Here is a 14,529-nt window from a genome sequence, read left to right as displayed (position 1 = left end):
AGACTATGATACCACATCAAGTGGTAGAAGATTGTGAGTACATAACATTGCTCCTGAATAAGACTCCTCTTTTCTACTGTGTCTCATATTGTAGATTACATTGGAGTTCACTGACTTTGATTTGGAGCCCAGTATGCCCATCTGCCGCTCAGACAAGCTTATCATCTACAATGGCCTCACAAACAAGGACCCACTGATTGGACGATATTGTGGATCCGGTCCAGTTCAATCAGTGGTGTCCAGTGGGAACTCATTGCTGCTCCAGTTCCACAGTGATAGTTCAGTTCAGAAGAAAGGCTTCCAGGCTACCTACACCTTTGGTAAGTTGAGGCGTGCAAAATAAATGCTTTGGTGTGCTAAGGTGTGTTCAGTTCTGGTATGTGGTATTGTATTGCGTGGTACTGTATTATGTTTTTCATTTAAGAATGCTTTCTGGAAGATTTAGAACTGCAGCAAAAACAGGCCAAGCTAACCACAAATTTACCACAGAAGCTACTCAGGTACCAGCCATGAATTGTATTTACTAATTGGGTTACTCTACTGAACATTATTCTTATTTTGGTAACCCACACAATTAAAGATCACATGATTGTTGCTTTGAAAATGATGTGACAAAAATCACTGGTGCAAAATCTAACAGCTAAACTTTTACAACAGAAGGTGTCAGCAAATTAAACTCACCTTAAAGTCACTACACCATGTTCCAGTACAGTTTAAAATCAAACTCAGAGAACTCCTCAACTCACAAAAAACATTTTAGCACAAAGGACAATGATACCTGCAAACAATGGACCACAAAGGGTCCTCCTTTTAGTCATCGCTTCAAAAAATCCTTTTAAGCGCGACGCAGCTCCAGCAAAGCTCTGGGGGGTCCTAACTCCACGATGCTGTGTCAATCCTTACGCCTGCTTGAAGCAGGCACAGGTTTTCGACGCAGCATGGCCGCAAAAATGCCTGAGTGAAATCTTGTAGATTTCACTCAGCCACTTTTAGGAGGCGTTCCTGTGCTGGAACGGTCCCACACTTCCCTGCGCAGGAACGCCTCCTTCTGACGCAGGGCTTTACAACGTGACGCATCTGGGAGATGCGTCACATTGTAAATACCCCGCACCATGGCGCATCTTTTGCGCCGCCGCTGCGTCAAAAAAGTGACGCAACGGCGGCGTAAAAGAGGCGCAAGGGGCTTGTAAATCTGCCCCTCTGTCTGCATTTAGTTACAGTAGAGCTCTCACTGCCTTAACATATCTCATTAGGTCCGAGAGAACCTCATTGGTTGTTTGTGAGCAGTTGCTACCTGAATGCAAGAGCACTGTGTTAGACCTGTCAGCCCTTTGGGTGGTCCCTCCTAATTATTTATTTATTTTTGTCCCCTTTTTGCCCCTCAATTCCCTTCATTTTTGATGTCCACTGGAATTTTTTTTCAGGTGTTGACCTAGGGGTTAGGTGCTCCTTGCCCCTGTAGTTTTTTTTTCCCTGCCTTAGGTGCCTTTTCTGACTAACACAATGGGATACACAAAATGGCGGCTAATAACTGCCACAACTGATTACCTCAGGGACTGGCCCCTAAACTTATATGGGGGATGTAGAACCTTCTGGCCTGTTCTGGACACTTGGAACTAAGGGTATAAATAGGCCAACTGTAGGGCGGCCATTTTAGACACAGAGAGAGTCCAGTTAGGAGTTGTGGCTGTTGAGCAGGGAGGTTGGTGCGCTGTTGGAGAGTTTGGCTGTTCCCTGGGACTGCTACCCCTCGCTGTCGACACTGCCCCTTGTAAGCAGACCTAGCCCTGCTGTTCTCAAATTGGGGAAATTGTACCTCTCCCCCTTCCACGCCCCTGTGGGAGAAACCTTGAACTGATCTTGAGGTGAAAGGGCATACCAGCCGGCGGGAGGTGAGGCGAGATCAACGACCCCCTAAAGGGGACTGGGTTTCCGCTCTTTGCCCCTCTACGCCCTCGCTGAGCTTGCCCTGGAGTCTTCCGATTTCTAGACTCGGTACTGTCTGGTAAAATCCCCTCAGAACTTGACTTCACAGCAAGTTCCAAGACTGCCCTAGACCCCGACTTGACCTCCACGGTCCTGAACTGTCTGCCTTGAAGACTGCTTGAAGCTTTGTAGTGAAACTGGTCTTACCCGGGTGCTGGAACCTCTGGTGTCCCGGTCGATGGTCCGCGAATGTGAGAAAGGCTGTAAGTTGCCGGAGCTCCTGCCCCGCTGTGGTGATTCGACGCGGGAGGGTGAGGCATTCCCGGTCGCCCTGAAGGAAGGTCCAAAGTGCGATCAAACGAAGGTCCCGCCTTGCGCTGTAAAAAGAAAGGGCGCCGGGAGGCGGGACGAGTTCGCCGGAGGCCGTAGACGGGGGACGTTCCTCCTCTGTAACTTGCGGAAGGGAAGGTAGATCCAGTCAGAGCAGGCGGAAACCCCTCCCCCCGTGAGTCAGCCGCTAAGGGCCCTTCTTTGCCGAGGAAGGGAGCGGAAGGTGGGGTTTCATATTCCCCGATTAACAGCGGCCCCAGGACCTTCTGCACAACCACCGAGTGTCAAGTAAGTGGGGAACTGGGAGGCCGGGCAGACATCGAAGGCCCTGTGAAAACATGAGATAATCGGCCCATTCAGCCGAATCAGGAAACGTGTAAGCAGAGCCCCGGGAGGTAAACCAACTGCACTGAGTTACCGAAACAAGCGACTGGGTATGATTCAATAGCTCAGGTGCCACACAAGCCGGACTTGGGCTAATCTGAGGCTAGAATTAGAAGGATAATCTGAGGGAAAAGAAGACTGTACTGTTTTAAATATGAGGCTAGGAATCCTGGATGAACAGCCCCCCTCTTGAGTGACTGTGTTATTTCAAGGACCTGCCTTCATAAAGTGGGTAAACCTTTCCAATAAGCCCAAACCTGTTACAGGGGGAACCGGAACTATATTCTTAACAACAAATGTAAACTGAATGTAATGTAAGAATTGGATGTTTTATGTTGATCTGCAGTTAACCTACCAGGCCGTCAGCTGTTTGAATTTTTTTTATCAAGGTACCAGTGTGCAGAAGTAACCCCAGAGCTACTTACTTCCTTTTAGGAAATGTAATGAATTTATGAGGAATTTCCGTCATGTCAATCTAAAAATGAGAAGGAGGAATTGTTCTTGAATTGTGTACCTATATCTTCACAAATGGTTACAAGTACAGGTATTACAGAAAAACAGTCTAGATATTGATTTGGAAAATTGTGTGCAACTGCAAAACTAACTTAAGGAAAGATAAAGCTTTTCTACTTTTATAAAATTATGGTGTAATGTCATTTTTGGATGGATGGACAGTGAGTTACTGAGAGGGTGAGACGCAAGCTTAACACTTTTGCCTCTAGGTTAGACCTCCCCATTCGGTACCAGGCTACCCTATGTGACTTGGAAATTCCCAGGTCCAACATAATTGGTGTCCAGCGGTGGGATGAGAACTGTGCTTGCGTCCACTCTATAGTAACGTAGTGTACTCCATAGACCTACACCTGGAGTTTTCTCCTAGCGGACTCCCTAATTATATTTTTGTTTTTCCAAATTTACTCCTGGTGGTGGGTGGAAGTAGCTTCTGATTCCTTCCAAGTGGCTGTCCCGAACTCTCATTGGCAAAATGGAATTTGCTCTGGAAGAATTAGAGACCTATACTGTGGATCAACTCCGGGAATTTTGTCAAAACATGGGAGTGTTCTTCAAGCGTGGTGCTAAAAAGGGGGAACTCCAAACCAGCTTGAGGGCGTGGGTGGCAGCTCACCCAGATGGGAAGGAGGAGGAGGAGGCAGACAGGGACACTGTCATCGGGGTAGATGTGTTGTACCAATCTGTTATGTTATGTTATGTTAAATTAATTTGTTGAGCGCACTAACACCATTAGGTTCCTTGGCGCTGTTCGGAGAGAGCAGAGAGAGACAGAACTAACATAACAGTAGATAAAAGTTAATTGTAGGCTTCAATGAAAAGGTGAGTTTTAAGGGAGGATCTGAAACTGGAATAGGGGGAGGATAGCCTGAGCGGGAGAGGTAAAGAATTCCAAAAAGACGGGGCTAGGAAGGAGAACCTAAGGCCACCGTGTTTCTTCCGCTTGAATCTGGGGACAGATAAAAGGGCCATATGGGAGGACCGGAGGGTGCGGGAGGGGACATAGTGATGAAGCAGAGAAGAAATGAAGGCGGGGCCCTGACCAGAGAGGGATTTGAAGATGATACAACCCAGCTTGAATTTGCAACGAGCAGAGACCGGAAGCCAGTGGAGATCCTTTAAAAGCGGTTGGACATGTTGATCTCTCGGCTGATGATAAATCAGACGGGCGGCCTGATTTTGAATCAGCTGGAGTCTCCTGAGTTGGTAAACAGGGATGCCTACATATAATACGTTCGCGTAGTCAAGCCTGGACATGACTAACGCAAGTAAGGCCAAAATGAGGGCATCGGTGGTAAGTAGGCGAGAGATCTTGCGTATCTTCCTGAGCTGGAAATGACTAGAGGAGACTACGGCACTGATCTGGGGTGTCATCGATAGATCGTTGCTGATGACAACACCCAGACTTTTTGCTGAATTGACAGGACAAGGCGGGGTGCCCAGGCTGGCCGGCCAGAAGGAGGGATGCCAAGGATTGGAGGGTCCCCCGACAAGCACCAGCTCGGTCTTGTCGGGGTTAAGTTTCTGAGAGGGAGAACTTACAGACAGGTCCCAGAACACTCTCAAGAGAGGGCAGCAGTGTCTCCGCGAGAAGCTTGACTGAAGCCGAACTAGGAGGGAGGAGCGACAGTTAAAATGGGAGTTGGCAAAATTGGAGAAGGCAAGAGAAGAGAGTAGGCTAGCTCATGAGTTGAGCCTCAGCGAATTAGACTTTAAGGCCCTGCAAGTAGGGACTTCCAATTCTCCAACTGGTGGCAGCGAACCAAAGGATGTGACCAGGGAACCCAGACCTTATCTACCTAGGGACGTAGATGCCAGCTACAGCACAGGGGATGATATCGCCAAGTGGCTGGCCGCCTATGAGGTCTCCTTAAGAGCCCATGGGATACTGGAAAAACACTGGGGGGGGGGGGGGGGTGGCTTGTATAAATACATGCTTCCTGCAGGAAGGGATACACTATTGGCCCTGGAGCAGGGAGAGCAGACCCACTACCCCACCATGAAAGTGGCGCTAATAAGAAAGTTTGGACTGACTCCAGAAAAATACCGACAGAAGTTTAGGGGTAGTCACAAACTAGGCACACAGAATTGGGTGGATTTCCTGGACTACGCAAAGAAGGCATTAGAGGGATGGGTGCAAGGCAGCGAGGTGGGGGACTATGAGGGGTTGTATGACCTTATTCTCAAGGAGCACCTACTCGAGAAATGTTTTCCCGAGCTGCGTCAATACCTGGTGGACAGCAAGCTGACCAACCCCCGGAAGCTTGCTGAGGAGGCGGACATCTGGGCAAGTACCCGAGTGTCCTCAAAGGGGACTGGAGGGGATTCCCAAAGGACTGGGCAGGGTGCCCCCCAGAAGAAAGAGGGGGGAGATAAAAAGAGGGAGTTCTCAAAAGGCCCCCAAAACAGTTTCCAGGGAAAGGGAACAGGATTCACCCCTAAGGCTAACCCGCCCAGAAACCCTCATCCTGGCCAAAGTCAGCAGCCAAGGGTTGTCCACTGCTTTGAGTGTGGTGGTGTTGGACATTATAAGGGAGATGTCAAGTGCCCGAAGAGACACCCCCTCCCACTGGAGGAAAAGCCCCGGGAGTAGCTAGTGTAGTGCTCGGGAAAAAGTTGCCCTTAGATAAGGGGGGTGAGTGGGCAGGTGTCACCTTAGTGTCCCTGGGAGATCGGGAGATGGTTCCTAAGATCCAGGTGCCCTCAAATACTACAAAGTATGGGCAATGGGTCACCATCAATGGCCAAAGAGGGGAGGCTGTGAGAGACACAGGAGCCAGTATGACTATGGTAAGGAGTCATCTGGTGTCATGACTCCAGAGCAGGTGATTCCACATGTACTCCATCCCGCCGCGATCGCTGACGGCAGATTGGGCCACTACCCTGTGGCCGAAGTTCCCTTTGAGTGGGAAGGGGTTGCAGGTTCACTTCGAGTTGCCGTAAGCCCTGCCGTGCCAGTCGATTGTCTGTTGGGAAATGACATGGAGCACAATGATGGAAGGAGGTGGAATACCGGACTCATTCTGAGATGCTGGGTACACCTGACTGGGCCTGTGCTAGCACAAGGTCCGCAACTACCCGGAGGGGGAGTTCGCTTGGGTTGGAGCCTGGAACAAGGGCCCAGCCAGCTGCCAAAAAGGGAAAGAACCGAGGACAGGAGAAGCCTGCCTCGGCTTCCACGCCCCATGAGACAGATCGGTCATCTGCGGTGGTGGACCAGGAGTCCGTGGAGAGGGAAGTAGTCTCCCTGGAGGACTTACCTATCCCTGCTGAGTGGCATGTGGAAGGAGGGCCTACCAGGGAGGAGTTTTGTATGGGCCAGAAGGAGTGCCCTACCCTTGAGGGACTGAGGCGACAGGCCGAAGCCCAGGCAGCAGGGAACGTTACTGGGAATTACCATATTTACTGGGAGGATGGACTCCTCTGCAGTGAACCGAAGGCACCCGTGCACGGTTCATCACGGGCCTTGGTTGTCCCTCAACGTTACCGAGCCTTTCTTTTAGAATTGGCTCATGAGATACCCTTGGCAGGACACTTAGGGCAGGACAAGACCTTTGCCCGGCTTGTCCCCCACTTTTACTGGCCTCAGATGAAGGTGGCATCCGACACATACTGTCAGACATGTGTATCTTGCCAAGCCAGTGGGAAAACAGGGGTGAAGCTGAAATCTCCCCTGGAACCGCTTCCTGTCGTTAGCACCCCCTTTGAAAGGGTGGGCATCGACATTGTGGGGCCATTGGATCCACCAACTACAGCCGGTCACAGGTTTATCCTGGTTCTGGTGGATCACGACACACGGTACCCAGAGGCAATACCTCCGAGAACCATTACTGCACCTGCAGTGGCTAGAGCCCTGATGGGGATCTTTACCCGAGTGGGTTTCCCCAAGGAGGTTGCGTCCGACAGGGGGACCAACTTCATGTCAGCGTACATGCGGGCTACGTGGAAGGAGTGTGGAGTTACCTACCGGTTCACCACTCCTTATCACCCACAGACCAATGGTCTAGTGGAAAGGTTCAACAAGACCTTGAAAGGCATTATAAGAAGTCTGACTGAGAGCCTGCGGAGGAAATGGGACGTCCTCCTCCCCTGTTTGTTGTTTTCCTACAGGGAAGTGCCACAGAAGGGAGTGGGCTTCAGCCCCTTCGAGCTTCTGTATGGGCACCCTGTGCGTGGACCTCTCAGCTTGGTGAAGGACGGATGGGAAAAGTCTCACAGAAAGCTTCCCCAGGACGTGGTGAGCTACATGCTGGCCTTCCGGAGCCAAATGGCTAAGTTGTGGAAGCAAGCTTCAGACAACTTGGAAGCCAGTCAAGCAGTGATGTAGGAGTGGTATGACTACAACGCTCTCCCTGTGGAGTTAGAGCCTGGCCAGAAAGTGTGGGTGATGGAACCTGGAGAGCTAAGTGCCCTCCAAGATCGCTGGACAGGCCCATTTGAGGTGATGGAGAAGAAGGGTAAGGCCACCTACCTGGTGGATATTAAGACCCCTCGACAGCCCCTACGGGTGCTGCATGCCAATCGCCTCAAACCCCACCATGAGAGGCCCGAGGTCATCTTGATGATGGTGACTGATGGAGCAGAGGAAGCGGAAAGCGAGCCTCTCCCCGATCTCTTTTCGTCTCAGGAAAAGGATGGGTCAGTGGAGGGAGTGATTCTCTCTCCATCCCTAACTCCTGAGCAGCGAGAGGACTGCCGCCAGGTCTTGGAGCAGTACTCCTCGTTGTTCTCCCTTGTCCCGGGAAGGACCCACCTGTGTACCCATGATGTGGACACAGGAGACAGCCCACCAGTGAAGTCTAAGACCTACCGGCTGTCAGACAAGGTGAAGGCCAGCATCCACAGTGAAGTTACAAAGATGCTGGAGCTAGGAGTCATTGAACCTTCTAGTAGCCCCTGGTCCAGTCCAGTGGTTCTGGTACCAAAAGCTGCCCCACCGGGCACCACTCCTGAACTGAGGTTCTGTGTGGATTACCGGGGACTGAGTGACCAAAACTGATGCACATCCGATTCCTAGGGCGGATGAACTTATTGACCGGCTGGGAGCTGCCCAATTCCTGAGTACCTTTGACCTTACTTCAGGGTACTGGCAGATCTCTCTTACAGATGGAGCAAAGGAAAGGTCAGCCTTCTCCACGCCTGAGGGCCACTACCAGTTCTGTGTGATGCCCTTTGGGCTCAAGAACGCCCCTGCCACTTTTCAGCGGCTGGTGAACCAGGTCCTCTCTGAAATGGAGGCTTTCTCCGCTGCTTATCTGGATGACATTGCCGTCTTCAGCAGCAGTTGGGAGGACCATTTGTGTCACTTACAAGCTGTTCTCCAGGCCCTGAAACAGGCTGGCTTGACCATCAAGGCCAGTAAATGTCAGATCGGGCAGGGGTCGGTTGTGTACCTAGGCCACTTGGTGGGCAGGGGAGCGGTGCAGCCCCTTCAGGCAAAGATTGAGGCAATCATGGCCTGGGAGCCCCCCCAAGACCCAAACTGAGGTCCGAGCTTTCCTGGTCCTCACAGGTTACTACCGTCGCTTTGTGAAGGGGTATGGCACTATTGTAGCACCCCTCACTGAGCTCACATCCAAGAAGAATCCTCGACGGGTAGTCTGGACGGAGGCTTGTCAGCAAGCCTTTGAGAAGCTGAAACAAGCGATGTGTGCAGCACCGGTCCTGAGGGCCCCGGATTTCTCCAAGGAGTTCATTGTCCAGACAGACGCATCAGAGCATGGCATTGGGGCAGTGTTATCGCAACTCAATGAAGAGGGTCTGGATCAGCCTGTTGTCTTCCTGTCCAGGAGACTGCTTCCCCGGGAACAGAAGTGGAGTGCAATTGAGCGGGAAGCCTTTGCAGTGGTATGGGCTCTGAAGAAGTTGCGGCCATACCTGTTTGGCTCGCACTTCCTGGTTCAGACTGACCACCGTCCCCTTCGTTGGCTGATGCAAATGAAGGGAGACAATCCAAAGCTGTTGAGATGGTCCATCTCCCTACAGGGAATGGACTTCCGGGTGGAACATCGGCCTGGAGTGGACCACGCCAATGCAGACGGTCTCTCTAGGTATTTCCGCCTTAGTGATGAGGACTCCCAAGGGGTTGGGTAGCTCTCCCCACTTTCAGCTGGGGGGGACGCGTGTTAGACCTGTCAGCCCTTTAGGTGGTGCCTCCTAATTATTTATTTATTTTTGTCCCCTTTTTGCCCCTCAATTCCCTTCATTTTTGATGTCCACTGGAATTTTTTTTCAGGTGTTGACCTAGGGGTTAGGTGCTCCTTGCCCCTGTAGTTTTTTTTTCCCAGCCTTAGGTGCCTTTTCTGACTAACACAATGGGATACACAAAATGGTGGCTAATAACTGCCACAACTGATTACCTCAGGGACTGGCCCCTAGACTTATATGGGGGATCTAGAACCTTCCGGCCTGTTCTGGACACTTGGAACTAAGGGTTTAAATAGGCCAACTGTAGGGCGGCCATTTTAGACACAGAGAGAGTACAGTTAGGAGTTGTGGCTGTTGAGCAGGGAGGTTGGTGCGCTGTTGGAGGGTTTGGCTGTTCCCTGGGGCTGCTACCCCTCGCTGTCGACACTGCCCCTAGGAAGCAGACCTAGCCCAGCTGTTCTCAAATTGGGGAAATTGTACCTCTCCCCCTTCCACGCCCCTGTGGGAGAAACCTTGAACTGATCTTGAGGTGAAAGGGCATACCAGCCGGCGGGAGGTGAGGCGAGATCAACGACCCCCTAAAGGGGACTGGGTTTCCGCTCTTTGCCCCTCTACGCCCTCGCTGAGCTTGCCCTGGAGTCTTCCGATTTCTAGACTCGGTACTGTCTGGTAAAATCCCCTCAGAACTTGACTTCACAGCAAGTTCCAAGACTGCCCTAGACCCCGACTTGACCTCCACGGTCCTGAACAGGCTGCCTTAAAGACTGCTTGAAGCTTTGTAGTGAAACTGGTCTTACCCGGGTGGTGGAACCTCTGGTGCCCCAGTCGATGGTCCGGCGAATGTGAGAAAGGCTGCAAGTTGCCGGAGCTCCTGCCCCGCTTTGGTGATTCGACATGGGAGGGTCACCCCAGTTCAGACATGGCTATATGCAAATCAGTCTGACCCTGTGCCTCATGGGAACAGTCCAGCCTGAACTGCCAAGCCATGCCTTCCCTGGACCGGAAACAAGCTTCCGAGGACTGGTTTCTGGCATTACAGCCGTCTTCAGCCCGGATTGCTTGAATCCAGTGGCAAAGTGAGCAAGGGACTCATGTCTGAGCATACCCTGCCACACATATGGCGGCCAAGAGCGGTACAAAAGGGGGTGGTAATGGACGGAGCATCTGAACCAATCAAACACTCACACCCAGTCAAAAGATCTGGATTTAATCCATCACCGTTCTTTAGCCCACTCTGCCACCCCAGTTCAGACATTGCTATATGCAAATCAGTCTGACCCTGTGCCTCATGGGAACAGCCCAGCCCGAACTGCCAAGCCATGCCTTCCCTGGACCAGAAACAAGCTTCCGAGGACCGGTTTCTGGCATTACAGCCGTCTTCAGCCCGGCTTGCTTGAATCAATTAAAAAGTTGTTGGCATAATGTAAATTGGCATCAGGGGACGCAGGCAGCAGTCCAGTGAACCACTGATGGCTCCCTCCCCTCGCCCCAATACTAGCATGTCTCGTTCACAAAGTCCAAGCTGCCTGTTATGGTCAGCTTCTAGTTTGTGAATGGAAACCTCTCCTGTGTAGTGCACGTTATGTTTGCACAGCATTTATACATGTCCTTCCATCATGTTCCCGTCATGATTCTTTCATGCCACTTCCTTCTTAGGAATCACATGGATTCACACTGTGGACATTGTGAGTCACAAACTAATTTGCTAAATGATACAGTCCCAGTATCCTGAGGTATTTAATTTCCGATGCTGAGCTCTATCAATATCAGGAAGCGTCTGGATACCCTCTCAGGTGATTAGATTGCTATACAAATCAATATAACATAACATAACATGAAATATACGGAAGAAGTTCCACTGTAGATAAAGTGCATTATGGTCTCAGGGTCCAGTTAGCAGGGTTCTTGATTGAGGATGATGGGTACTAGTCCCTTACACGTTTTTGGAGCATTCGTAGCTTCTCATGTAATGTTCCACCAAGCTAGGCCTTACAGTGTACAGACAGGAGCAACCCTTCACCACTTAGTTTCCCTGTAATTCTGCCTTTACCGGATCTTTGATTGGTAACTTGGACTGACCAATTTTATCTATTTTCTTTACCTCTCCATAGCTGGATAAACTGAGCATTCTTTCTAGTCAGTCTACATCAGCCATTTAATTATCCACCAAATCACTTCACCTGTCATGAGTCCAAGCCTCCTACACCAGCCAGTAATGACTAAAGATCATATCCGGGGTTCGAGTCTCGGTAATGAAACCAAAAACCTCCTGTGATTCTGGGCAAATCACTTAATCTCCCCGTGCCTAAAATGAATGTGTGTCCTCATGTAACGTAACTAGTGCTATTTGAAGCGCTCTGATACCCGATTCGGTTCTGGTCTAGTTTGCGCTATATAAAACTCTGTAAGAAAAAAAAAGAAGGGTATGTCATTGAATTTAGATATAGAAGAGTATACATCACTGAGTATAGAGTTGAGGATTATATCAAAGAATCTAGACGAGGGTTATAACTGTGAGTCGAGAATTAAGACTTTTGTAGCCCCAAGACTAGAACTCAGAGCGACATAGCACTGAGTCGAGAATAAAAAAGGTTATACCACCAAGTCTAGAATTGAGGATGTTGCACAGTCTAAAAATAAGAGGTTTATAGTACCACATCTACAATTAAGACGGCTGTAGCTGTAAATCGAAAAATCCAGCGTTTTAGCTCCAAATCTACCATTGAAATGGCTGTTACATTGAGTCTAGAGTCTAAAACCTCACTACCAGTCACATGACACACTGCTTTGCTTTCTATCCCTGCACCTCACATATTCAGCTGTCTGACCTGAAATCCTGTAAGGGTCACCTTAGTAGTTTTAACTGCACGCATGTGTTTACCGGTTCCAGAAGGGTCTTTGCTATCCCTGGTATTTAGGATCTTCTTATATCTTCAGTCTGTGCCTGTCTGTGCAAGGAACCATCCCCTTATAAACTCCAGCTCTTGTTGACTTACTCTGACCCAACTGCACACAACCTAGAGCAGCAGAACCTTCTGAAGCCATTTTTACTTAAAATGTAGATGAACAGATGTAAAGTTCAGGGAAAGAACGGGACACATCATGGCTGCAAAGAAGCAGGTTCCCCATCAGTGAGGTTCTGGCAAGGGGAAGAACCTGTGGGGGGTCTGAAGAGACCAGCTTACTCCAGGGGTAGAAAGGAGTCCTTCTGCAGGAAGGAATGGGTGAAGACAATCTTCTGACACATGCAACACTCTCATATGTGAGCTGTGGTGTTCAGATAGATCCACCGAACAGAAACCAGTCAAATAACTGAGGATCGCCTGAAATCATCATAAGCCTAATGACTTGAATGTTGCCTGAATCTGAACTGATTGGGAGGAAACAATGTTTTATATTAAATAGATCTAAACCTGTCATGTACATACGTGGCTATCTCTCGGACCACAACGATGAACCGTCTCCGGTAAGGTGTACCCCTGACCAACTCCACAACTGACATTTCTCTCCCTCTCTTTTATTGCAGTGGAAGCCTAAGAAGAGATGCTGCACACATTGACTCAGAGAACATTGCATCTGCCAGAGTCTCCATCTCAAGAGAAGAAGCAACTACATCATTTTATGTTACATCGTCTGACACGTCACATAGTTTCTGAATTTTCATCCTGGTGATGTGAATAGAGGCCCTCATTTAGAGTTTGTTAGAAAGGACACTCTGTCAAAAGAATTGGTGGATATTCATTCCCCCAAACCTGAGTTTCCAGGCTCAATTTAGGATCCCAGAACTGCCATGTTTCCATTGGCGAATCACCCATTGGCCCCCCAAACAGAAACCTTGGACAGATGGAAAATGGGCCATTTCTTAAAGTGTCTCAAACTGTCCACTCTATTTAGAGTGATCATTCTGACAAACTTTTTTCCTATTCTGGACTGCCTGGAAAGCCTGGAGGCCTTAAACATGAAACCAAGGCAATGACCTCAGAATTCCCAGAGTGCTTTGTTTTTCAAAAAGAAGTGCTTGCTTTGGGAGTCTGTTTTTAAAGAACAAATATTTTTCCTAGCAGTTGCATTAAACATAGCACACACTCATGAGAGCGTCTCAGCAAAGTTCTAAATATTTTGCCCACATACATTATTTCTGGACATGTTATCAACAGCATGGCACAATATCCTTGTGCGGGTATGACAACATCTTCCAAAACTGTGCATGCAAGCATTATAAGTCATGAACTAACTTTGGCTGCTCCCGATGCATTACCGTGTTGTGCAATTTCGAGATGTGTAGCAGACCCACTCACTTCTACCTCAATAAGAAATAGCTGTTTCTATCACAGTCCTTACCCAGAAATAAGCAGTACTGGGCCAAAGGCCCCTTCTCTTCGACACTCTTGGACCAACTGGAACTGAGCTGCAGCAAGCAGCGTAACCTCTGGCCTGAAAGGTCAGTTGCGAAGCCTATCCAATGAATGGTCAGCTCCCTCGTTTGTCATACCATCTGTCTGCCTCCCAATTTCATTTCATATTTATACGTTTGGTAAAACTAGAGTCAGAACAAGACACAATAAGTATGACAATAAATACCTCATCTCAATTCACATGTAGACCTTTTAGCTTTCATTGTAAACATTCCTATAAACATGGCAACGACCATAAAATGTCAGCCTGAATAGGAGAGGGCATGATGCTCACACTTCTGCATGTGTCTAGACTTCACACCCACTAATAGAAAGAGCTAAAAGTGTCTGCAGGCAAGCACATGATAAAAAGAGAAGAGATGTCATGGGTACTGACACAGTGTTCATGACAAGCAGCAGTCAGTGTTTCATCACACTGATGGGACACCTTGATCATATCATGGCGTGAATAAATAAACAGGTCCTCTTTGTTTCTACACAGATGTTTTGAATAGCTTCAGTACTGACAGCTTGGGCAGCATTCTTCTGCTAGTCTTTACAATGATGTGAATCCTCCTGACATGGCACATATCAGTGTTCCTTGATTGGCTGTCACTATATTCAAGGTATAAATGAAGGGTGTTATTTCTGTGGGTAGTGGGCTTCTGCCCAGGGTGGAATATAGCTTCCTGTGGTTTGCCATGGTGGGATATGGGGCATATTTGGGGAGGAGGTAAAAACCAGTGTTGGCATAGCCGATATGTCTCACCTTTGGATCCTTATAAGTGTTCAGTCAGAGCTATTGGCTTTGCCAATGTTTTTAAGCTATGGGTAGAGC

General features: G+C 49.1%; 1 protein-coding gene across 1 annotated transcript in view; it reads left to right on the top strand.

The window, feature by feature from the left end:
• LOC144826405 (astacin-like metalloendopeptidase) overlaps nt 1–343 on the top strand; it is a 174,138-nt gene extending 173,795 nt beyond the window's left edge. Inside the window, exon 15 of the mRNA XM_078684717.1 lies at nt 95–343. Coding sequence (XP_078540843.1) covers nt 95–343 — 249 coding nt within the window. The remainder of the gene's footprint in view (nt 1–94) is intronic.
• The last annotated feature ends 14,186 nt before the right edge of the window (nt 344–14,529 follow it).

This window comes from Lissotriton helveticus, chromosome 3_2 (genome assembly GCF_964261635.1).
Source record: "Lissotriton helveticus chromosome 3_2, aLisHel1.1, whole genome shotgun sequence".
Lineage (NCBI taxonomy): Eukaryota > Metazoa > Chordata > Amphibia > Caudata > Salamandridae > Lissotriton > Lissotriton helveticus.
This window is presented reverse-complemented; position numbering and strand designations above follow the sequence as displayed.